At 44.1% G+C, this 16,101-nt stretch overlaps 1 protein-coding gene and 1 long non-coding RNA gene across 13 annotated transcripts in view; one reads left to right on the forward strand and one right to left on the reverse strand.

Annotated features, from left to right (window-relative positions):
- LOC132661449 (uncharacterized) overlaps positions 1 to 16,101 on the reverse strand; it is a 203,706-nt gene that overhangs the window by 99,289 nt on the left and 88,316 nt on the right. The gene's annotated exons all lie outside the window — the stretch shown is intronic.
- The window catches only part of IRAG1 (inositol 1,4,5-triphosphate receptor associated 1), a 119,727-nt gene that overhangs the window by 62,959 nt on the left and 40,667 nt on the right, over positions 1 to 16,101 (forward strand). For 4 of the 11 annotated variants that reach the window (XM_060605986.3, XM_060605988.3, XM_078433207.2 and 1 more), the window contains exons 5-10: positions 2,105 to 2,278; positions 2,842 to 2,919; positions 3,688 to 3,740; positions 3,944 to 3,991; positions 5,167 to 5,787; positions 7,594 to 7,672. In XM_060605986.3, the coding sequence (XP_060461969.2) occupies positions 2,105 to 2,278; positions 2,842 to 2,919; positions 3,688 to 3,740; positions 3,944 to 3,991; positions 5,167 to 5,787; positions 7,594 to 7,672 (1,053 nt within the window). The remainder of the gene's footprint in view (positions 1 to 2,104; positions 2,279 to 2,841; positions 2,920 to 3,687; positions 3,741 to 3,943; positions 3,992 to 5,166; positions 5,788 to 7,593; positions 7,673 to 16,101) is intronic. The other 7 variants (XM_078433205.2, XM_060605991.3, XM_078433206.2 and 4 more) reach the window with 5 other exon arrangements.

The raw sequence follows: 16,101 nt of genomic DNA on the forward strand, positions 1-16,101 counted from the left end.
AAGTTGTGTTTGAGCAGGAAGGCTAAGATCTGGCAGCTTAGCCAGGCTCAGCCCCTTCCCCTCTCTTAATTCTCAGGCAGGTCCATAACTATGAGCCCAAGAGGGCAAAGTCAGTCTGCCCCTCTGTGTTTGTGCCCAGAAGAAGTATGATATCTAATTATAATTTATTTGGTAAAAAGACAAGGCCAGGGGGTAAAGAAAAAGATGAGGAAGTCAAAGAGAATACAGCTGGGTGAGGCTCAATTCTGGGGTTCAGGGGGCAGAGGCCTCCACCTCCTGCTAGAAAGGCCCACATCCAGGTAGGTACGTGCCTGAATGCAAGCATGGCTGCCCCAACCACCAGTTAATTCTCCAAGTGGTTTCTCAGGGTCTGTTCTGGACCATTGGAACAGAGATGTCATACAGATTTGGTCTCTGCTTTCATGTTGCTCATAGTCTATGAGCAGACTAAGACGTGAACAGATATAATCAAGACACTGTATTTTAAGGCCCTTCACAGAAGTGTTAGGGAAACTAAGGCAAGAAGGGGACCAATTCTGTCTGGGGAGGGGGAAGGCTGGATAGGGATTCCAGATGAAAGAGTATTTGAGTTGTACCTCAGAGAGTTGGACAGACAGACAAGAGGAAGAAAAAGCATTCAAGGTGGAAGAAACAACATGGTGGAGATGCAGGAACCATAACAGAGTAACAGAGTGACTGAATGTTCTGATGTGTGTATTAGGGTCAGGGCTCTTTCAAATGCTGGAAACCTAACTTAAACTCTTACACCAAAAATACATACATACATACATACATACATTCATACATAAAAATAAATAAAAGCCAGGTTTTGTGGTTTCAAGGAGTGCTGAATCCAGGTGCTCAAGTTGGGTCATTAGTAATTGGTTTATCCCATCTCTACAGTTTCATGTGTTTGCTTCTTTTTTGTTTGTTCATTTGTTTTTTTGTTTGTTTGTTTGTTTGTTTGCAAATGGCTACCAGCAACTCCAGGCTTATGTTGCATCAGTGGAAATAGAGTGCCTCTTCCTGTACACTCAACACAATTCTAAGACTTGCCTCTTCCTGGCCTCCCATGGGCATCCCTGAGTCAATCACTATGGCCAGGGAGATTGAACTCATTGACTGGCCAAGGCTGGGGTGAGGTGGGGGATAGGATTTATCTTCTTCCTAACTAACATAATTGAGACTCAGAGGGGTTTCATACAAAGCAAAATGGGGAACTACAACCAGAAGAAGGGGAAAGGGAGGCTGTAGAGGCACAATGAGAGCTATTCATCACCAAGGGGGATGGGAGGGAGCTTAGGAGAAATATATGGGATGGGCAAAAGTGCTGGGCCAAGTTTGGCTTTTGCACATGACTAGGGACCATGAGGAATCCTGACGAGGTAAGGCAGGAGGATTGCAAGGTCAGATATGGCTCTTAGGAAAATCACTCTGATAGGCAGTGGAAGATGGGATGAAGGGGAGAGCCTGAAGGTAAAGGACCTAGGAAGTGACTGTTGTAATTGTGCAGGTGAGATCTAAGAAACAAGAATGGAGAGGAGGCACAATTTCCAGAGATATTTATGAGGTAAATGATGATCAGGACTTGATGATCAGTAGATGGGACGTGAAGAGACTGAGGAGAGAGTGTGGAGTGACTTCCATGTTTCTGAGCAGCTGGGGAAAGTGGTGTCATTCACCCAGAGAAGACCTGCTGGAGAAGAGGCAGTTTTGGAGAAGGATGGGGGTAGACAATGTGAGTAGAGGAAAGAAGGGAGGGAAGGTGGCCATGATCTTTGGAGTGTTCCCTTTATCCACACATCTTAAACTCACTAGCTTGTTGAAGAAACAGAGACCTGAAGGATGAACACACTAGGGAAACAGCACAGAGGTGGAGCTCCTGATGGCTTTCCCTAATGGCAGAGTTTAGGACAGTACTGGGAACCTGTTGCAGAGGACTTGCCACAACCACAGACTACAGGCAGCCCTATCTGTTTCCCTAGGCCAGCATTAGGGCCAATGTTTGGCTGGCTGAGTCCACTCTGGACAGCTTCCCTGGGCTGGGGTGTTGGGGGACCAAGGATCCTATGGCTCTTGCCCCATGTTCACCCTCCCACTGCAGACCCTGCAGGGCACATTATTGACCTAGTACATGACCAGCTGCCAGATATCAGCATCTCAGAGGAGGACAAAAAGAAAAACCTGGCGCTGCTGGAAGAAGCCAAGTTGGTGAGTGAACGATTCCTGACTCGCCGCGGGAGGAAGTCCAAGAGCTGCCCCGGAGACTCCCAGTCAGGTAGGATACACAGGTGGCTGCCCTGAGCACGTCCAAGGTGGGGTGGGGGATAGGGAGGTCCAGGCTCCAGTTGTGGGAGCTCTGCTTCCAAGAGGTGGCCTTTGACTTGCCTGCCCCAGGCCTCTAGACCCTAGGAGGACTGAGTCCTGTGGAAGGAATCTTGTGAGAAGAAGACATCTTACTCTGTTTCAGAAGCTCTAAAAATACTGATCCCACTTTAGTTCAGAAAACTCTGCTTTTCATTTTTTAGGCCTATTGTGTTTTTGTTTCACCAAGAAATGTTAGCCCATATGATACCCATGAATTTAGCATGGGTTTCCCCTCCCTGAATCCTGCATAGAGAGAAATCCCTGTGTGATGCCCGTGTGCACAGGCTCCTGGACCACTCTGCATGGATGGAGTCCTCCTGCGGTAGGAGTCTTATCTGGCAGTCCAGAATCAGTCCCTGTCCCTGACGAAACGATCCTAGTTCCCAGGGATCAGATATACCTGAAAGGATGTCTTTGTTTAGCTGAAGTTGTAAACCTTCACAAATGCTGGCCAGTTTGTGTCTGTTTCCACAGCTGTTGCCTTGAACCTCAGCCCCGGAGCTTCTCCTGCATCCTCTCAAAGCAACTCGCTTACTGTTCCCACGCCGCCTGGTGAGGTCCAGTGCCCCTGGCTTCTCCCTTTGGGTGGCAGCTGAGCCCCTCCCATGGCCTGAGCAGGAGGCCTCCTATCTTGCAGGCTTTCTAGTCAGGACCCCTGTTTGGTCTTCTCCTCAGAGGGCTCCCAGCTAGGCCTAGCTGGGCTGGCTCTGAGGAGGTGGATGTACTTTCTATTGGGGTTCTGAGCTCATGTGGGGAGACAGGCCTAGCCCAGGATGAGGCCAGGTAGGAGAGGATGGAGGCAAGGTTGTGGGAAGGAGGCTAAAACTGGTGCTTTCTCTGCTAAGAGAGGACTTGCAGAGAGATCACCTCAGAGCTTATTTAGAAAGGCTTCTATTTGGACCACTCTTTTATTTTTTGGTTTCTTCCCTTTCATTAGGCTGTGTATGGGGCCACACCCTCAAACCAGCTCAGAAAGGGGCATGGTGCCAGGAAGAGCAGCATGCCCTTGTCAGAGTTGTGGGGCAAGCTCAGGCTCCAGCCAGGCAGCCTAGGTTCAATTCCCAGTGCTGATACTTCCTGGATACATGGCCTTGATTTCCCTCTGCCTCAGTTTCCTCATGTGGTTTTTATGTTGATTAAATGAGGGCTCACCACAGAACCTGACATGTGGGAGACACTCAACAAATGGTGATGTTACTGGCAACCAGGCCTGAGGGAACTGGGGGAGGACATTCTGGGGAAGTAGATGTGTTTTTGCTAAAGAATCAGCTGACAGTCTGGAGTGCTGGACATCACTCACCAGTGTCTGGACCATTCCAGGTTTGGATGCATGCAGTGGCCCAGAGTCTTCTTTGCTTGGAGCACCACCACAGGTAACAGGGGCCCAGTTTGGGGTTTCTATGCCACCTTGTCTCTCTTCTTATCACTTAACCCCTGTAAGACCCTCCATGGTGTATTGAGATGAGGGCTCTGGGAGGGGGAGACATCTATTACCTCTAGAGGCCTCTTTGAGGGTATTTCAAGAGGAGATATGATTTCTTCACATTGCTATCTGACTTGTGTTTACTTTCTCCAGCAGAAGGGGGATGAGGCCGAAGTCTCTTCACCTCATCTTGGCGAGCCTGTGAGTGTGAACTCTGCCCAGTCTGCATGATTCGGGTGGGGGATACACTGTTCCAAAAGCCTAGGCTGGCCCTGGGCAGCCTGCAAGTGGGTGTACATGAGTGGAGGGTCAAGACTGGGGAGCTGGAAGGTTCCTCTGCCTATCATGATGGGAATTCTGAAGTGGAGGGGGTAAGGAGGCAGGATTCAGTGGGGATCACCTCCATGGTGGCCCTGCTTATATCCCTGCACCCTCACTCAGTCCACTAGCCAGAAACCAGGGGGATTACTAGGCCCAGCAGCAGTCAGGCAAGACTGCTGCTTTTTCAGCTCTAGTGAAAATTGCAGTAAAGTTCCAGCCCAGGTAGGATTCTTCCTGGGGGCAGCCTGGAAAATCTCACCTTTGCTGATGAGCACTAGAAGGATCCCACCCCTACTCAGAGCAAAGTGCTCAAGGTGGTGTTGAGGGCAGCATAAAATATAATATCATCTAGAACTGGGGCTGGAATAGAGTTCTCTTGGAGAGTTTCAGTACTCACACGAGATAGCCACACAAATACCCCAACATAGACCTCTAGGCTCCTCACAAAGCAGGTTTCCTTCAGGAAATAAAATAAGAATGCAGAAAGATATCACTTTTGCAAGAATCACCTGATTCAATGGTCTTTAACCTCTTTTGGATCATGAAACTTTCTGAGGAAGTATTGAAAGCTGTGGATTCTCTTCCCAGAAAAACATAACACGTACACATAAACACACATATACATTTTCCATAATTCCAGAGGTTACCAAATCTGATGAGAAATTGAGTCCCTAAGAGTTAAAGTCCTTGCCGAGAAGAGTCAGGACTAGAAACCAGAGCCACTGAGTCAAGGCCAAAACTTGTGGCTGCCCCCAAGCTGCCCTCTATTCACTGTCCTCCACAGATCCTAGCCCTTGGGAAGTTCCTGGCAAATTGTGTATGGCAGGTCCCCTTGTCCTGTCTATTTTATAGACCTCAGGCTTGTCTGTGGATCCCTTTTACTGGTTCAGACTTGACTGAGAAGCCCTCCCCTAGCACTTAGTGCACACACAGGCACACATACACACAGGCACCTTAGCAGGTCTGTGGGGGCAGAGGCCTCACAGTGGAAGCGGCCACACCTCTTTCCTCTCTAGCCTGCCTCTATAGTCCTAGCTCTACCTTGTCTCTTTCAGAAGAATGTCTCCAAAGGGCTAGCTGACCGGAAGCAGAATGACCAGAGGAAAGTGTCTCAGGGCAGGCTGACTCCTCGTTCTCCCACAACTGAGAAGTCCAAAGAAATTGCAATTGAACAAAAGGAAAACTGTGATCCCCTCCAGTGCTCTGAGGCCACACACAAGGGCTCAGCTTCCAGCATAGGCAGTGGTGGGAAAATGGCCTTGAATAGCCCTCAGCCTGGTCCTGCTGAAAATGACCTGGGAAAGGTGCTTCTGAAGACAGCCAGGGAGGGCAACCCTCTGCCTAGAGGTCCAACCCAGGGTTCTGGAGGGGCAGCTCCCCTGGCCCCCCAGGAAAAAGGTACAGCTGGAGAGCCGACAGGGTCAAAGTTTGGCTCCAAAGCTGAGCTGCGGTCTCCTGCTTCTCGGCCACCCCTATTGAGGGGGGTCTCCTGGGACAGTGGTCCTGAAGAACCTGGCCCCCGGCTGCAGAAAGTGCTTGCCAAGCTGCCTCTGGCAGAGGAAGAGAAGCGTTTTTCGGGCAAAGCTGGCAGCAAGCTGGCCAAGGCACCTGGACTCAAAGACTTTCAGATACAAGTGCAGCCAGTGAGGATGCAGAAACTGACTAAGCTCCGAGAGGTGGGTTCCTGAGGGCCAGCTGGGCAGGGTGTACACTCCAGGTCCTTCCTGAGGTTCAGATCTCTGGGCCAAGCTGGACTTGGGGCAAGGTAGCTCTGGCCTGGACTTGGGCCTTATAGGGCCCTAAACTTCCCTACCCTGATAAATCAGACCCACTCTATAGCCTCTTCTTCATAAATGCCAGTTTCAGGTGAGTGAGTGTGGGATATAGTTGCCACACAAAGCCACATTTTAAGCCACATTTTAAGGCAGTTATATGGAGGGGCACATGGGCCCTCAGGACTGGGCTGTGTTTTCCTCTCCAGCCAGAGCTGGAAGCTCATAAACAGGAAGCCCTTGATGGAGCACCTTGTCATGCCTAGGCCTGGGATAGGCAAGGACGGAATAGCTTTTCCCTTTGCCAGGCCCCCCAGCTTTCCTTCCTGATGCCTGTTAACAAAGGGCCTCAAATCCATCTTCAAGGATAATGATGGCCATGAGGGACTGCTCCCCCTGTGGTGAATTTCTTCCAATGTCTGTGACGTCCCCAACTTTCACTGGCCACCAAACTAGGCACAGTAGTCTCTCATGGGGCTGTCACCCTGTGCAGGGGGATATTGGGAGTGTCCAGCGATGTAGGGGACAGAAACAGGGTGTGGGGGCAAGAAGAGGTTAAGGGCCAACCCAGGCCTCAGGTCAAGGCAACTGGGATTCCACGGGGTGGGACCTGGCACCCTCATGGCCGGAACTGGACAAGGCTCTCCTGGCTCCCCTGCAGAATGGGTGTGAGATGGGGAAGGAAAAGAGGTATCTGATAGTGGTCAAGCACAAGAGAGGAGGTTTCTGTGCTAGCAGGGACACATTGCAACATGTCCTATTCAGAAATCTTCATTGCTATTCAGAAACTTTCCACAAGGCTCTGAATTGAATGTTCTGGGGAGTTGCTAAGGAAACAGGTAAAGGGCCCTGGCCAATTACTTTCATTTGGGCTATGAGCACCCTCTGCTGGCCCCTTCCCTTCCTTCTTTACGCAGGGGCTAAACCACTCAAGTGGCCCCTGCTATACGTGAGACTGAAGATCCCTTTGTAAGCACAATAAGGGGCGAGGAAATCTGTCAGACATTGGAAGTGCTGGTCTGGTGCTGATTGACTTGGAGCAGGTGTGAGCCTACCTGTGCCATATACATGTGGTTGGCATCCCCATCTCTCCTGGACTTTGACTGCTGTGGCCCCAGGCAGTATAGTGGGGTGGCAATTCTCAGGCCTCATTTGTCTGGAGAGTTTAACAACTCAAGGGATGGCATAACAGGCCACTGGGGAACTGGGAGAGAAGTTGTAATTCCTGGGAGTGGGCATTCACTGCCCTAAACAGCAGGGCTAGAGGCTCTAGCCAGCTCAAAGCACAGTCATGAGCTCAAGAAAGATCATTTCCAGCGGGAGCTTCATACACATCTAGGGGACAATCCTGTCCCCAGAGTCCTGGGATCTGCTTCTGTTTGTTGTATAGCTCTCAGCCACAGTGTGGCTGGAGCATTTGCCCAGAGGCCCACAGGCTTATTTAAAAGTCAGACCATGTCAAGGACAATTCTTAACTCAAGGAATGTGGTGCTAATGGTGGGTTTTCAGGCACCTTTATAGGCTGGGAGAGGAGCAGTCTTCCAGGTGCCTTTCATATGTCACCACTTTATGACTGTCCAACCACCTTTGAGGCTGCCCTTACTACCTCCCACATGAAGCTGAGTGAACACAGGCCCAAAGACAGAACCGAGAGATGAGTTCAGCCTGATGTTATCATCCAAAATGTTGTTTTCTTCTTTTCTTAAAAAGGAGCACATCCTGATGAGAAATCAGAACTTAGTGGGGCTCAAGCTTCCAGACCTTAGCGAAGCAGCTGAGCAGGAAAAAGGTAGGTGTGGTCGGGGCAGATGCTCTTCTCAGGCCAGTGCTGGATTCATTTTCACCAGATCAAAGAAGGTGAATGTGTAAATACTAGACTTCCTGTCAGGGCCTTTGTCCCATTGGCAAGTGTGGGCCAAACAGAGAGCAGGCCCTCAGTAAATATTTGCAGATAAATGAATGAATCAGATTATGTTTCCTGCCTACTCAGGAAACTTCTAAACTTGTCTCCTTCCAACCAACCCCCTGCTTCCGGACCCCGCCAGTCCTCTCTGAGCCTTGTTAGCACTTAGTGGGCCTGGAAGGGTGACCCAGGCCTGAACTTTTGACACTTCCTTTTCCTCTCACACCCAGGAAGCTACCCAAATAGAACGGTTCCTCTTTTCAATACATCAGAGTCATCTCTTGCTTTCTAATTTACTGTCACCATAAAGTACAGACCCCAACCCTTTCCTCCCTGGCCCTTCAAGTCCCCACCTACCTACTCTGCCAGACTCATTTTCAGAAAATAAGACTTTGGGTCTCTTGCCTCCCTCCCATCCCCCTTTCTCCTGGCTCACCTCTTCTATGGGTTTTGCTACCTGTGGTTAGTCTCAGCACAGAAGCTTTCTGCCTAAGGATTGTTGTGTGAGCATGTCCAGGGTGCCACAACCATGTTGGAGGCCCTGATCTGAAATATAGTTAACTAACACCAACCTATTCAACATTAACAAGATTCTCAGAAGTAAAATTTCCAACAATTTTTTAAAGTACTATATTCAAAAAATTAACCATCTGTAGAGGAAATCTCTGGAAAAGTATACTTTTCTACTTTTAGTTTTTAATTTGCTTATTAAAGAAGATTCAAAACACTAGGAAAAGATTCAAAACCCCATAAATTCTGAAAAAAGCAATTTTTATTCTTTCCAGTATTTACAATTTTTTCACAATTGGTTTGATTGTGTAGATATAATTGCCTATTTCTACTTTTAAAACTTATTTCATAACCAATTCCATATATTTTGGCTTGTCCTTTTATTTATCATTTGATGGGTGTATTATTGGGTATTTTAGATGTTTATAGTTCTTTTAACTATGATTAACCACCCTACTTTAAACAACTTGGTACCTGTAGTTTTTTCTTTCTTCCTTCAAGTTACTCTCTTGGGATAAATTCTCAGGCTTGAGATTCATTGGGTCAAAGCATAGAAACATTTGCATTTACTAAATTGCTTCCAATGTGGAATGCTACCTGCAAAGACTGAGTGAGGACTCTTCCTCCTAAGAACTACCAGCAATTGACTTTGCTTTGCTTTTATTCCTTATGCGCCAGAATATAGTAAGAACCAGATACTCAATAAATGCCACTTTGCTATCACTTCAATTAATTTGCCAGGAAGCAAGTTCAAATTTAAACATTTTAAATATTTATTTACTCTGTTTTTTCTTATTGGGTAGGTTAGCTTTTCATCTCTTTATCCAAGTGTCCATTTGGGCCTTAGGTTTTTTGTTGGTTTGTTTCTTTTTTGTTGGTAATATATGTAAACTTTATAGATATTAACCTTTCATTGACTATATTTTTTTTCTTGTAATTGATTTCTAGTTTCATACCATTATTATTGGAAAATATGCTTGATATAATTTCAGTCTTCTTAAATTTGAGACTCGTTTTGTGCCCTAACATATGATCTATCCTGGAGAATGCTCTATGTGCACACGAGGAGAATATATATTCTATTGCTTTTGAGTGGAATGTTCTGTGTATATCTGTTAGGTCCAACTGGTCTAACGTGTCATGTAAGGCCAATGTTTCCTTATTGATTTTCAGAAAATAAGACTTTTTTAGATTGATCATCTAACCATTGATGAAAGCGAGGGTATTAAAGTCCCTTACTATTATTGAAGTGCTGAAAATTTCTCCCTTTAGGTCTGCTAATATTTGTCTTATGTTGGGTGCATAAATATTTACAAATCTTATATCTTCTTGTCGGATTTGTATTTTTCTCAATACTTTTTCATTCTAACATTTTTCATTTAACGAGTTTTGTTATTGCAGAGAAATTATAAAGTTCTCATAATCATCTTTGCCTGTCTTTTCCTTTGAGAAGTCTTCCATTATTAAAATCATTATAAAAAATTATTTCTCCTTGGGGCGCCTGGGTGGCTCAGTCGGTTGAGCGTCTGACTTCGGCTCAGGTCATGATCTTGTGGTCTGTGAGTTCAAGCCCCGTGTCGGGCTCTGTGCTGACAGCTCAGAGCCTGGAGCCTGTTTCAGATTCTGTGTCTCCCTCTCTCTCTGCCCCTCCCCCGCTCATACTCTGTCTCTCTCTCTCTGTTGAAAATAAATAAACATAAAAATTTTTTAAAATTATTTCTTCTTAATTGGGATAGCAAATCCATTTTCTAATAGTTTACAGTTTGATCTATTTTTTGCTAATACCTGTGAAACTTATTTTAAGATATTAGGTATTTGGAGATTTAAGATCCTATTACCTCAATAATATTTTGATAGTATGTATATTTCTTGTTGTTTTGTGGCTTAGACCATCATATACTATATTCTTTGTGTATATATATATACCAAATACTAGTGCTGGGCCCTTGATTCTGTTTTATTCTGATCAGTACTGTACCATTTTACTTACTGCTGCCATATAATATGTTCTAGTATGTAGTGAGGTTACTTTTCTCTCATTGATCTTCTTTCTCAGAATATTCATTATATTCTAGATATAAAGATTCAGTGTGAAATAATGGAAAGAACAACCGGACAAAAAGTCAGGAGATCTGAGTTAATGTCCCACTCCAGGAACCAGCTGATGGGTCTTTAAATATGTTCTTCTGGGGCGCCTGAGTGGCTCAGTCGGTTAAGTGTCCAACTTCAGCTCAGGTCATGATCTCACAGTCCATAGTTCGAGCCCTGCATCAGGTTCTATGCTGACAGCTCAAAGCCTGGAGCCTGCTTTGGATTCTGTGTCTCCCTCTCTCTGCCCCTCCCCTGCTCATGCTCTGTCTCTGTCTCAAAAATAAATAAAAATATTTAAAAAATTTTTAAAAAAACAAATATGTTCTTCAACCTCTGTTCCCTCTTGGACTAGAGAGGACCTCAGAAGGCTCTTAACTTTAATCTAAGATTCAAGGATTACAAGTCTTTTCTAGTTTTGCCTATACCTATTTCTTACCTACCTTACCTCTTCTTACCTACCTATTTCTCTAAGTGAAATTTATACCATTTTATACCTACCTACCTATTTCTTTAAGTGAAATTTATGCCATTTTATACAAGATTTTAATTGTGATTGCTCTAATGCTACACATTGGATTCAGAAGAACTGTCCTAGTTTTGTTTGTTTTTACAGTTTATAGACTTTTAAATTACTTACTTTGAAAACATTTACTTCTCACTCAAATATATGGTTTGTCCCTCTATTGAGTATTCCTTTATTTTTCCTCTAAAAGATTTGATGTTCTTGTACAGGTCTCCCATTTCTCTTATTGGGACACATTCTATGTGATTTATAATTTTGCTTGTTTATGAAGAAGACTCTTTTCTTCATGATATTTTCCTAGCTGATAATTAGTGGCATAAATGAATGCTGCTTGCTACTATACATGTTCCTTGTATATTAACAAATGGTAGAGGGATTACTACAGTGACTAACTGGCACAATTACTATAACTAGGGTAATTATTACATCTCAGGTACTAGGCTAGGCATTTGATAATATTGTCCTGATCACTTGCAGGTCATTTCAAGCCAAAGATGTGAGGCTGACTGTTGGCTAGTTCCCAGGCTGCATGCTGGGAATGCAGAGGTGAAAAAGGCTCAGGCCCTGCTGTCCACAAGAGGGCCTTTTCCTGGCTGTCATTATTAATCCCCTCAGCTACCTCAACAACCTCCTATCCCTTCGACATTCCTGACCTCCTCACCCAGCTCAATCCACTGTCCACACTCAGCCAGAGGAATCTCTAAAATGCAAATCCAGTCTAGCATCTTCAGAGGCCTTCATTATGCTCTTAGAATGAGCACTGGAATCCTTAGTAGGATCTACAAGGACCATTGTCATTAACCCTGTTCCCCTCCCCCACATCTTTGAGGGCCACTCTCCTTTTCACTCTCAACGTCTTGGACTTTCTTCAGCAACTCATTCCCCCTTCTTCTTAGGCTTGGCACAGGCTGTCCCCTCTACCTGGAATGTTCTTCCTCTCACCTTCTTTGCCTAATAAACTCCCATTCTTTAGATTTAGACTCTTAGATTTCTGCTCAAATGTCACTTTTCTAGAGAAGACTTTTCCAGCACCCCCAGATCCTTCTCTCTTATAAAACCTACCATAGTATGAAATGTAGTGTTTTAGTATTTCTCTAATTAATCTCTGTCCCACTAGGTAACAAGCTCCCAGAGAACAGTGACCTGTCTGTTTTGCTCAGCATTATATCCCTAGCTACAAGCCCATTGCCTGGAACACAGTAAGCACTCAATAAATGTTGAAAAAATGAATGAGCCTACTCTCACCTTCCAGGAGAGGAAATGCAAAGATAGACAATGTAACTATAATACATTGTGTTAAGATTTCAACAACACAAAGTATCTAGGAACACAGAGGAAGAAGCAGCCAACTTAGTAGGGGTAAGTGAGTCAGGGTTGGATTCCAGGAGGAGCAGCTTTGAGCTGAGGAAAAGAGGGGCCTCCCAGGCAGAGGGAACAGCAGGAGCAAAGGCACACAGGCATTTTCTAGTGCTTGGTATGTTCTGGGAACAGAAGGAATCGCATGTGAACCAAATGTGGGTCATGTGTCCTAGTGAGATGGGCAGCAAGGGTGGAGGGTGAGGGCTTTAAGGGACAATTAATGAATTTAAACTTTATTCAGGACCCCAGAGAAACCTGCAGATAAGGAAGCATCAGGATCAAAGTTGAGCTTGAGAATAATTCTTCTAGACAGATTGTGAAAGCTGGCTTGAAATGGGAGAGACTGAAGGCAGGGAGACTGGTAAGAGGGTATGGAAACAGTGTGGTGAGAGGTGACAAGACTGTAGACTGAGATGGACAGGAGGGAACATGGGAGGGACAGGTTTGAGAGCTATTTGGAGGTCAGTGTGGCAGGACTGGTGAGGATGGGCAAAGGGGGAGACCAGAAAGACCACCAGGTATGTGTCTGCATGGCCAAGGGGGTGATGATGTCATTAATCAGGATGGGAGCGCAGGAGGAAGAGCTCACTTGAGGAGGAAGACAGCAAGTTTGGATTCGGATGTCCCCATGAAGAGCAATTTGGATGCCACAGTCTGACAGACCTAGTTTTGCATCCCAGTTCTACCACTAATTAGCTGGAACACTAGGGAATCTACTTAACTTAGTTGAGCCTGAGTTTCCTAGGTTGCAGTTTCCCCAGAAAATTAGCTTAGCAATATTTATTTTGCAAGGCTGTTATAAGGAATGAATGAGAAAGTACATCTAATGCAAGCTGATGTTTGATTAATTGTGGCTGTTGAAATCATTTTCATTATCCTGATCCAAGTGGCAACGTCTAGGAGGTGGTTGGATCTCTGGACCTGGAGGTTGAGAGAGATGTGGGAAGTCGCTCTAAGACCTCCCCTCCCCCCAGTCTGAGCTCAGAGCTGTCAGATCTCAGTCAGAGAAAAGGCCAACCTGAGAAGATCAATCTGAGGAAAGTTTATCCCCAACCAGTAGCTTTGGCCCTTTGGGAATCTTCCTGGGTCTCAGAGCATCTTTAATCAGAAGCCTTTTCTAAGGCCTGGAGATTGCCAGAAACAAATGCTTTCACTGGAATGAACTAATATAGGCAGATATTTTAAAAATAATTTTACTGCTAAAATACCCCATGTCCATTATCAAAATATTCAACTAATAGTGAAAAATATAAAGAGAATAAAAATAGTTTTTACTAAGTGCCCTCTTCCCCCAAAATGAGGAAGGAAGAAAGATGGAAGATTATGCTAGATTGCTAGATGTACTTATTTTAGATAAAAAGTTTGAAAATTTAATTGAACTTGAATTAAAGTGGAGTGAAACCATAGGACTTGCTGAATTTTGGTAATTTCTTCCTCCAGAAAATAGAGATTAGTTTTTAAAAGTTTAAAATACACGTTATGAAATGCATCAAGAGCTTGGAGTCATTGAGGTACTTCTCTCACATTACGTGTTTCAAAATGGGATTATTGATTTCCTGCAGGGAAAGAAGAAAATGACAGCACTACTTCCCACCTTCATATTTCTTCCTATCTTTCCATCTCCACGTGATAAATTATTATTTTTATACTGTCAAGGTTGTAACAATTACTTGCATTCTGTAACCATAATTTCCATAGTTGTTTAGTCCTAAACTTACATGTAAAAGGATTTAATGCTTACCATCAATCCCTTTACTATGGCTCGCCATTCCCAAGCTTATGATTTTGTTTTATGTCTTGTTTAGCTGGATTTTATTGTCAATATTTTTCCTAGCAGGGCTCAGAGATGCTGTTTTCTGAATTCTAGCATGTTTGAAACTGTTGTCTTTATTCTTGAAGGACAGCTTGGATGGTTTTAAATTCTGGGTCATTCTTTCCTTCAGAACTTTGTAGATGCTACACTGTGTTTAATGTTGTTGAGAAGTCTGAGGTCAGCTAATTTCTAGTACCCCTCAACCTCCACCTATCTCTGTAGATGGCTTACTCTTTCTGTGAGGGTAGCTGGAGAAGCACTTCTTCATCCGTATATATATTTTTCCCCTTTACATGGCATGTTCTTTCAATCTGCAAGTTCAGCTTTTCCTTCAATTGAGGAAATTTTTTCTTATATCTTTGAATATGTCCTTTGTTCCTTTTGTTTTGTTCACTAGTTCAGAGACATCTCTGTAAATTTCTCAACAATATCTCAACTACAGGTCCACTATTTCATCTCTAAATACTTCATTCTTTCTTTCTTTGTGTTCCTTGTATTCATCTCAATCTCCCCCACCCTCCTTACTAATTCAGTTTGAGGCCATATCTGTTTAATTCCTTCATATTTCCAGCATATTGATTAGTTCTATATTTTTATAATTTTCCTTAGTTCTGTTATTTTAGTCTTTGATTTATTTCTTCAAATTGTAATCTTCCGTCTTTGGGTGATCCTCTTATCTCACTTTTGATTTCCTATTTTCATTTTTCTTCAGGTTCTAACTTCTCCTGAGTCAAAGAATTTTTCACAAAAATGCATTTTTGATGTGTTTCTTAACTCTATGCTTCCACAGGAGACATCTGTCTCCTTCCTACATGTTTTCTGTCTTCTTTCCTTTATACCTTCCTCTCTTCTTTCCTTCCTCTTTTGACTATAGTATTTGTGGATGTGTGCCATGCTATTTGTTTTCATTTTATTTCTTTTTGAAATTAATATTTTCACCTGGATTTTCTCTTTACCTAGAGAAATATTGTGTAGGTCAATTTTCATGGACTCCTTCCTACCTTATTTAAGATCTCTGTTCTCCCGCAGTGTTTAGCTGAGGACTGGGTATTTTGTGTCTGCTTTGTTACTACTTAGGTGGTAGGGTAAAGGGGAAGTTCAGATGGAGTTGTGGGTAGTGGTGTTCGTGGGATTGGTTTCTGCTCTTTTATTATAACTTTGTTCATAGTTCAACGTGTGAGTTTATTATACCACTCTATCGGTATATCTTATTCTTTTGGGTGGGTAGTGGTAGATATTTCCCCAATTCAGGGTAGAACTGTAGAGACAATCTGCCCAGGTGTTTATTTTCCAGACTTGATGCAACTATTCCCAGCAGCCACTCTAACTCCCTTGCCAGAGGAAGGAAAAAACAGACAAAATCCAAGGAGTGTGGCCACTATGCTATTTCTCAGAAGTGGTGATCAGGGATGGAGGGCAGCTTCAGCTGGGGCTTTCCATATGTCTCCTGCCCTCACTTTAGTGAATGGGCTTGTTTTATTTATTTTTTCTTTTGTCTTACTTTCTGGTAAATCCCTCCACATTGTTTGAGATAATCAGCTCTGGTAGAATGCTGTGCAATCATTCTGCCTTTCCTCTCCCTTCCTACTCAGTAAGAAAAGCAAACAGCAGCACAGGCAGATTTTTCTCTTGTTGGAGTATTGTTGTAGTGGTATTGAGATCCTTCCACTCTGAAGAAACTTTCTGACTCTCCTATGGAGGCTGCCTGCTCAGCCCCCTCAGTCCACTTCCCTTCTCATTCTGTGGTATTACACTGTCAGAATTTTCCTTCATACATCTTCCTCTCAGTAATGGTTCTTTGAGGGAAGAAAAAAGGGCTATCAAGGGTGGGAGTTCTACATTTACTCCTAGTAAGTTTTGTTTGCTCAAACCATTATTTTAAAAGATTATTAACTTTTCTTATATTTGAGAGTTGCTGGTATATTTATGGTTGGTTTTAAAATTTTTTGTTATTGTCACTTTTGTTGAGTTCAGGAGGAGGGTGGCTGGTTCTAGGACCTACCAGTTCTGGGATCACCC

The sequence above is a fragment of the Panthera onca genome, chromosome D1 (genome assembly GCF_046562875.1).
Source record: "Panthera onca isolate mPanOnc1 chromosome D1, mPanOnc1 haplotype 2, whole genome shotgun sequence".
NCBI lineage: Eukaryota > Metazoa > Chordata > Mammalia > Carnivora > Felidae > Panthera > Panthera onca.